This window comes from Amblyraja radiata, chromosome 29 (genome assembly GCF_010909765.2).
Source record: "Amblyraja radiata isolate CabotCenter1 chromosome 29, sAmbRad1.1.pri, whole genome shotgun sequence".
NCBI lineage: Eukaryota > Metazoa > Chordata > Chondrichthyes > Rajiformes > Rajidae > Amblyraja > Amblyraja radiata.
The window spans coordinates 32,567,321-32,576,715 of NC_045984.1; the positions used below are offsets into that span (position 1 = coordinate 32,567,321).

General features: G+C 50.4%; 1 protein-coding gene across 4 annotated transcripts in view; it reads left to right on the forward strand.

Annotated features, from left to right (window-relative positions):
• Window positions 1-9,395, forward strand: part of LOC116989647 (cAMP-specific 3',5'-cyclic phosphodiesterase 4C-like) — a 76,080-nt gene that overhangs the window by 43,836 nt on the left and 22,849 nt on the right. For 2 of the 4 annotated variants that reach the window (XM_033047217.1, XM_033047220.1), the window contains 2 exons: window positions 7,462-7,535; window positions 8,688-8,737. In XM_033047217.1, the coding sequence (XP_032903108.1) occupies window positions 7,462-7,535; window positions 8,688-8,737 (124 nt within the window). Of the gene's footprint in view, window positions 1-7,461; window positions 7,536-8,679; window positions 8,738-9,395 lie in introns of all 4 variants that reach the window. The other 2 variants (XM_033047216.1, XM_033047219.1) reach the window with 1 other exon arrangement.

Consider the following 9,395-nt stretch of genomic DNA (forward strand, 5'->3'; position numbering starts at 1 on the left):
GACGTCTCCTAGCGGCTCGTAACGCTAACGGCAGGTCCTCGGGAAATGCGGTAAGCTCGGGAAGACTCGTGAAGATTTTTCAAATGTTGAAAAATTGTCCACGAGAGCCCAGAGTACACCACGAGCGGCCATTACCGTAAATCTCCGAGTTCGAATCAGGGGAGAACTCGGGGAGAACTCTTGAATGAACTCGTACAGTGGGACAGGGCTGTAAAAGGCAAATTCGGCCAATCAAGTCCACTCCGCACAACATCCAACCATGGCTGTTCTATCTTTCGCTCTCAACCCCATTCTCCTGCCTTCTCCCCATAACCCCGAACACCCTTATGGGCCTGTCCCATTTAGGCAACTTTTTAGGCGACTGCAGGAGACTATGTTGCAGCCACCTGTTCGCGGGTGGTTGCCGGGGAGTCGCCTTCATGGTCGCGAGGAGTTCCCGCATCCTGGGAACTAGTCGCGGCCTCATCATAGTCGGCGTGAATTTTTCATCATGTTGAAACATTAGCGGCGACTAGAATGAAGCCGCCACGGAGAGTAGCGAGAATTCCCGAGCCGTAGGTGGGTCGCCAGGAGGTCGAAGGTTCTCATAGGTTGTAGCCGGTGCTGACCTGTGAATTTAATTGGCTCATTGGGGGGAAAAAGGTAAGCAGTAGTTTTAGAACCAAGGAACCGTTAAATGCCCGCCGAGCATCACAGCCGTGTATCTCTGGCTTCTTAAACATTGTCGCCACTCCTTCGCCCCCCTTCCCCTCCCCCCATCTTTTAAAGGACTTACCGTACACTGTGCGTTAGCCATCTTCATTACAGCGCCAACCTTCCTGTTCATCGCGGTGTGTGTCTGTGTCACCTTGGCTTTGCTCCGTGTGAATTTTTTAGACAGGGCAAGCGGGGGGAGCGCTGTCTACAATTCACACGGGCTGGTGAAGGAAGTGATGTGTGTGTGTGTGTGTGTGTGTGTGTGTGTGTGTGTGTGTGTGTGTGTGTGTGTGTGTGTGTGTGTGTGTGTGTGTGTGTGCGTGTGTGTGCGCGTGCGTGTGTGCGCGTGCGTGTGTGCGCGTGCGTGTGTGCGTGTGCGTACGTGTGCGCGTGCGCGTGTGTGTGCGTGCGTGTGCGTGCGTGTGTGTGTTCCACTCTGACAGTCGCCGTCAGTCCGCTGAAAAACCGCCTAAGTGTGACAGGCCCATTACTAATCAAGAATCTATCTATCTCTGCCTTAAAAATATCCACTGACTTGACCTCCACAGCCGTCTGTGACAATGAGTTCCACTGATTCACCACCCTCTGACTAAAGAAATTGCTCCTCATCTCCTTCCTAAAGTAACGCCCTTCTGCCCATCGAGTCGGCACCGACCAGTGATCACCTCGCACACTAGCACTATCCTACACACACTAGGGACAATTTACAATTTTACCAAAGCCAATTAACCCACAAACCTGTACGTCTTTGGAGTGTGGGAGAAAACCGGAGCATCCGGGAGAAACCCAAGTGGTCACGGGGAGAACGTCATGGCTGTCTATACGGAGTTTGCACGTTCTCCCTGTTGCCCTACATGCTCCGGTTTCATCCCGCATTCCAAACAGTCGAAAACAATGGAAACTTAGCTTAGGTTGGTTTAGAGATATAGCATGGAAACAGGCCGTTCGGCCCACAAAGTCCGTGCCGACCAACAATCACCCGTACACTAGTTCTATGTTATCCCAGCTTCACATCCTACACACTAGGGAGAATTTACAGAAGCCATTTAACCTACAAACCCGTCTTTGAAATGCGGGATGAAATCGGAGCAGGTAGGGCCACAGGGAGAACGTGCAAACTCCGTACAGACAGCCGCCATAGTCAGGATCGAACCCGGGTCTCTGGCGCTGTGAGGGTGCAACTCTACCGGCGCGCCACCGCGCCACTCTCTAATCTTGCCCCGAGGATCAGCTTTGAGACAAAAACATCGAGGAAGACATGTTTTGCTCTCCTTCAGAATGGTGGCGAGGGCAGGCAGGCATGTCAGAGTTGGACACAAAGTGCTGGAGTAACTCAGCAGGTCGGGCAGCATCTGTAGGACTCTTATGTAGCAGGTATAGTGGGAGGGATTTAGCACCCAAAAAAATGACGCCATGATGACTATCTTCTGCGATGAGAGTCCACGATTTTGAGCGAAGATTCGGAGACTTGGAATGAAGATGAATCGTAGATTGGAGGTGCGTGAACCGTGGCCACATTGGCCATCGCAGTCGTGCTGGAGGACCTTACGGCCTCCCCTCTCTGCTGCCCGATCCGACTATGCCATGTTACACCAGTGTCAGAATCATCTATGTCAAGTCAAGTCAAGTTTATTTGTCACATACACATACGAGATGTGCAGTGAAATGAAAGTGGCAATGCTCGCGGACTTTGTGCAAAAAGACAAACAACCAAACAAACTGCAAACAGTATCACATATTATTTTACATATTAAATATTATGGGCGGAAGGAAAAACGTTCAGTAGAGTTAGTCCCTGGTGAGATAGGAGTTTACAGTCCGAATGGCCTCTGGGAAGAAACTCCTTCTCAACCTCTCCGTTCTCACCGCATGGCAACGGAGGCGTTTGCCTGACCGTAGCAGCTGGAACAGTCCGTTGCAGGGGTGGAAGGGGTCTCCCATGATATTGTTGGCTCTGGAGTTGCACCTCCTGATGTATAGTTCCTGCAGGGGGGGCGAGTGAAGTTCCCATAGTGCGTTTGGCCGAACGCACTACTCTCTGCAGAGCCTTCTTGTCCTTGGCAGAGCAATTCCCAAACCAGATGGTAATGTTCCCGGACAAGATGCTTTCCACCGCCGCTGCGTAGAAGCACTGGAGGATCCTCGGAGACACTCTGAATTTCCTCAATTGCCTGAGGTGGTAAAGGCGCTGCCTTGCCTTACTCACGAGTGCTGAGGCGTGTGATGTCCATGTCATATCCTCGGAGATGTGGACTCCCAGGTATTTAAAACAGTTCACCCTATCCACAGTATCCCCATTTATCCTCAATGGAGTGTACGTCCTCGGATGATGTGCCCTCCTAAAGTCCACGATCAGCTCCTTAGTTTTTTTGATGTTCAAGAGGAGGCTGTTGTCCTGGCACCAGAGTGCTAGATCAGCCACCCCCTCCCGGTAGGCCTTCTCATCGCTGTCTGAGATCGGGCCCACCACCACAGTGTCACCATTGTACCCCCCGTAGAATCAGCCTCGCCATTGGTCGGAATTCCTTTATTCAACTGTTCCTACCTACAATGGATAATTCTACACGCCCGGCACATAAGCCAATCGCAGGCTCCGGAATTGGCATATGCCTACATTTGAAGGTTGCTAGGAAACGCGGGCCTTTTATAGCAAAGTTGAACATGCTTGGACGTTTCTGCTGCTGCTGCCGCCGCACCCCCGAGAAAAAACAAGAGCCCAAAGTTGTCCTGACTCAGAGCCCGGAGCCTGAACCTCCACCCGACCCTGAACCTGAATCCAAGCCCAAGGAAAGTCATTGGCCGGTGATACATTTAGAAGTTGATGAATCTCCAGATGAATTTAATTTCAAAAAGGTAACCGAGCCTGCAGGAAGCCTTGATCTGCAATGTGTCCGGGTCACGGTCTACCTGAGACCACCTGCATGCACACAACCATTGACTTGTACGTGCAGTTGTCTTATCCCCGAGTCTGTGGTGTGGGACTCGTCCCGAACCTGTGCATGTTACCCCGGTTCACTTCTCCGCCCGTCTCGCCTGTTGACCTAAACCTCGCGGGGTCCTTGCAGCCATTAGCACCTTCCATCATCTCCAAATGTTCCAAATGCTCTCTGCTGCCAATGAAGTACTTTGAAGTGTGATGTTAGGGAAACAGCGGTTTTTGTACATTCGAAGCTCATGAATGCTGCTGAGGAATGATAATGGTTGGGGCACAATGGTTCACAAGTTTTAGGAGCTGAATGAGGCCATTTGGCCCATCAAGTCTACCCCGCCAATCAATCACAGCTGATCTACCTTTCCCTCTCAACCCCATAATCTCTGACACCCGCACTAATCGCGAATCTGTCAATCTCCGCCTTAAAAATATCCACTGACTTGGCCTCCACAGCCGTCTGTGGCAATGAATTCCACAGATTCACCACCCTCTGACTAAAGAAATTCCTCCTCATCCCCTTTCTAAAGGTGCGTCCTTTTATTCTGAGGCCGTGCCCTCTGGTCCTAGACTCTCCCATGAATGCAAACATCCTCTCCTTCATTCTAAAGAAGTGTTGCCTTTCTGTAGAAACAAAAACGAACTGCAGATGCTGGTTTACAAAAAAAGACACAATGTGCAGGAGTAACTCAGTGAGTCAGGCAGCATCTCTGGGGGACATGAATCCGTGACATTTTGGGTTCAGACTGAAGAACGACCCTGACTCGAAATGTCACCTATTTGAAGAAGGGTCCTGACCCAAAATGTCACTTATCCATGTTCTCCAGAGTTCTTGCTCTGTGTTACCTCCAGCGCTTTCTCTTTCTTTTGTAAAGCAGCATCTGCAGTTCTTTTTTGGTGCACGGTGGCGCAGCGGTAGAGTTGCATGCCCTGCAATGCTTTCAGCGCCAGAGACCCGGGTTCGATTCCGACCACGGGTGCTGTCTGTACGGAGTTTGTGCGATCTCCCCGTGACCACGTGTGTTTTCTCCCAAGATCTTCGGTTTCCTCCCACACTCCAAAGACGTGCTGGTTTGTAGGGTTAATTGACTTGGTGTGTGTGTAAATTGTCCCTGGTGTGTGTAGGATAATGTTAGTGTGCGGGGATCGCTGGTGGGTACGGACTCGGTGGGCCGAAGGGCCTGTTTCTGCGCTGTATCTCTAAACTAAACATAAACTACAAGGCAGCACTGGAGTATCAGTCCAGATTTTTGCGTTTGTGTATATGTACAGGATTATAATTGTGTGTGCTGCCCATAATCTTACACTTCTAAATCTAACAAGAAGATAGACACAAAAAGCTGGAGTAACTCAGCGGGACAGGCAGCATCTCTGGAGAGAAGGAATAGGTGACGTTTCAGGTCGAGGCCCTTCTTCAGACCCAAAATGGGTCTCAACTCGAAGCGTTACCCATTCCTTTTCTCCAGAGATGCTGCCGGTCCCACAGAGTTACTCCAGTATTTTGTGTCTATCTTCAGTGTAAACCAGCATCTGCAGTTCCTTGCCACACGAGACATTCGGAAGGGCAGGCAAATGGAAGAATGACACAAAGGCAGATCGGGGACAAGTGAAGAGAAACCTGATCATGGGTTGGTTTGGTGTTGGGAACTGTTGCTGCAACTGGGACTCTAATTGGCCATAATGGATAGAGCAGATTTAGGCCATTCGGCCCATCAAGTCTACTCCCGCCATTCAATCATGATGATCTATGTCACTCTCCGAACCCCATTCTCCTCCCTTCTCCCCATAACCTCTGACACCCGCGCTATTTGGAATCTGAGTGTCTCCCTGCTACTGTGGAGGGACACGGGTTCCGACACCTTCGCCCATGAGTTGCTCTTCAAAACCTCACACAGTTGGCCATTGGATCTTGGCAGGTTGTCATCCAGGAACAGTTGCTCTTGTTATTGAGGGTGTGCAGCGTCGGTTCACCAGGTTAATTCCCGAAACAATGGATCGACTGGGCTAGTATTCACTGGGATTTAAAAGGATGAGAGGGTATCTTATAGAAACATACGATAAAATCCTAAAGGGATTTGACAGGCAGGAAAAATGTTCCCGATGTTGGGGGAGTCCAGAACCAGGGGTCACACACAGTGTAAGAATAAGGGGTCGGCCCATTTAGGACTGAGATGATGAAAAACTTTTTCACCCAGAGAGTTGTGAATCTGGAATTCTCTGCCACAGAAGGCAGTGGAGGCCAATTCACTGGATGTTTTCAAGAGAGGGTAATGGCCCTGTCCCACGGTTCGATTTCATTCCAAGAGCTCCCCCGGGTTTGCCCTGATTCGAACTCGGAGATTTACGGTAATGGCCGCTCGTCGGTACTCGGGGCTCTCGTGGACATTTTTCAACATGTTGAAAAACCTTCACGAGTCTTCCCATGCTTACCTGCCGTTAGCGAGTCTTCCCGAGTACCTGCCATTAGCGTTACGAGACGTCCCCGAGCTCCGACGTACCCGCTACGTTCATTCTCCGTGCTTACCACGAGTTTGAAATTTTTTTACTCGGGAGAGCTCTTGGAATGAACTCGTACCGTGGGGACAGGGCTATTAGATTTAGCTCTTAGGGCTAACAGAATCAAGGGATATGGGGAGAAAGCAGGAACGGGGTACTGATTGTGGATGATCAGCCATTGAATGGCGGTGCTGGCTAGAAGGGCCGAATGGCCTACTCCACCACCTATTGTATATGTTTCTATGTTTCTTACCAATGCCCCACTTCCAATGATGGCCACAACATGTTGAAGTAACTCAGCGGGCCAGACAACATCTCTGGAGGAAAGGAACACGCCACCCATCCCTTCTCTCCAGAGATGCTGCCTGGCCCGCTGAGTTCCTCCAGCATTTTGCGTCTTGTCATCGGTTTAAACCAGCGTCTGCAGTTCCTTCCCTCACTTTCCAATGCTCCCTAACCCGCGGCAGGCACACTGAGGGAGAGACGCTTGCATGGACAGCCCGGGTTCTTGATTTGAGGACACCTTTGTGTTTGTGAATGATCCACGACAACACACTTAGTGAAAGATGAGTCTTTATTCCATAAGTAATCCAGAACATTTAAACTGCCAGCCATTCACACCCAGCTCGGCGTGGCTACTGAGAGCTGGCTGTCCTTGTTAGTTCAGTACCGTGTAGCACTGTAATACCATGTAATGCATGGAAGGCTCTGCAAAGAGTCATAAAGAGTCATAAAGACTGCAGAGAGGATTATCAGAACGGAACTCCCCTCCATGGACACAATCTACACACAGCGCTGTCAAAAAAGAGCAGAGAGAATCATCAGAGACACACTACATCCAGCTCACTCCCTGCTCAAACACAAAAGCTGCACATACAACCTCAGGCACAGACGAGCGGGCAGCATTGCCACAAACAGAACACGCTTTTTTAAGAGCTTTTTCCCGGCCACAGTGAGACTCTTGGCCAAAACAAAATGAACTGATGCCCTGACCTACCTCATAGCATATCATATTATATCATATTATATTGTCTCCTGGGCCTGTGCAATTTACAATGCAATCGACACTTTTATATAGGGTTTGTGCAAGTTACAATGCTCTCACTTTCCCCTTTATATAGGGTTTTAGGCACTTTCTTTTTTTATTTCTAGAGAAGTATATGTTTTTATAGATTATGTGTCTTTCTGTGTGTCTTTTTAATTTGACTTGACTCTGAACAACCGCACAAGAGTTCCTATGTGTGTAAGCACATATGGCAAATAAAGTTTTTGACCTTTGACCTTTAATGGGTGGCATGCATATTTCTGTAGTGGACTGTTTCTCTGCCGTCTTTCTCCAGGTGCTGGCCAGTTTACGGACCGTGCGGCAAAATGTTGCAACGATGACAAGTCAACAGGATCAGGTGAAGGCCAAGTGAGTGCTTTATTTAATTCAGGGCAGGCCGGCAGGAATGCAGAAGTTTCTTTAGACTCTAGGCTTCACACAGAGGGTGGTGGGTGTATGGAACAAGCTGCCGGAGAAGGTGGTTGAGGCAGGGGACTATTGCAACACGTCAGAAACACTTAGACAGGTACGATGGATAGTTTAGGTTTGGAAGGATGTGGGCCAAACGTAGGCTGGTGCGACTAGTGTGGATGGGGCATGTTGGTCGGTGTGGGCAAGTTGGGCCGGAGGGCCTGTTGCCACGCTGTACGGCTTTGTGATTCCATTTAGAGATGAGATGTTGGACAACGCTGAAACAGGCCCATTAACCCACCGAGTCCGCGCCGACCAGCGATCACCCCGCACGCTAACACTATCCTACACACACTGGGGACAATTTACAATCTTTACCACAGCCAATTAACCTACAAACCTGCACGTCTTTGGAATGTGGGAGGAAACCTGGAGCACCCGGAGAAAACCCACGCGGGCACGGGGAGAAGGTACAAACTCCGTACAGACAGCACCCGTAGTCGGGATCGAACCCGTGTCTCTGGCGCTGTGAGGCAGCAACTCTACCGCTAGTCCGCCCATGCCGCCGGCTTGACTCAAGCGCCATCTCATGCACTTACCACCCCCGGCCCGCCATCTTGCCCCTTGCTTCAGTACGACATGCATGAAGTGCGGCCACGAGCAGCGCAGGTCGACAATCACTGGAGATGTCGCTGAAGAGCCAGCAGCACCACACATGCACGCCCTGACCATGGCAGCTCCAGACCTCACCCTCCACCCCCACTGACAGCCCTTGACTGGAGTCTGGGGGGCACGGTGGCGCAGCGGTCGAATTGCTGCCTCACAGCGCCAGAGACCCGGGTCCGATCCCGACCACGGGTGCTGTCTGTACGGAGTTTGCACGTTCTCCCCGTGACCGGCGTGGGTTTTCTCCGAGATGTTCGGTTTCCTCCCACACTCCAAAGACTTGTAGGTACAGGCTTGTAGGCTAATTGGCTTCGGTAGGAACTGTAAATCAGGATAGCGTTAATGCGCGTGGATCGCTGGTGGTCACGGACTCAGTGGGCCGAAGGGCCTGTTTAGGTCCTCTACAGGTACGCTGCTCATCCGTCTTTCTGCTTTATCCACCAGCTGGCGAACAGCAGGAGGTGCCCCTGGGATCAGTCGGCAAGTCCCACTCGGTGAGTGCAAGATTTCAAGCTGGAGTCACAGAGTGATACAGCGTGGAAGCAAGCTTACACACAACACTATCGTATCTGCCTCCACCACCACCACCACCCTCTGGCAGCACGTTCCAGGCACCCACCACCCTCTGTGTTAAAAAAAAAATACTTGTCTCCTTCATCTCCTTTAAACTTTTCCCTTTTCACATTTAAGGTACGACCTCTAGTCTTTAACATTTGCACCATAGAAAAAACTGACTGAGACCGCATTTAGAATATTGTGTTCAGTTCGTGGGAACAATCTTATTGGAAAGGTATAGTACAAGTTTGAAAGGGTTCAGAAAAGATTTACGAGGATGTTGCCAGGACTAGAGGGTGTGAGCTATAGGGAGAGGTTGAGTAGGCTGGGTCTCTATTCCTTGGAGCGCAGGAGGATGAGGGGAGATCTTCTCCAGGTGTATAACATCATGAGCGGAATAGATCGGGTAGATGCGCAGAGTCTCTTGCCCAGAGTAGGGGAATCGAGGACCAGAGGACACGGGTTCAAGGTGAAGGGGAAAATATTTAATAGGAATCTGAGGGGTAACATTTTCACACAAAGGGCGGTGAGTGTATGGAACGAGCTGCCAGAGAAGGTAGTTAAATCCAGAACAAATTCCAGAACAAGGGGTCACAG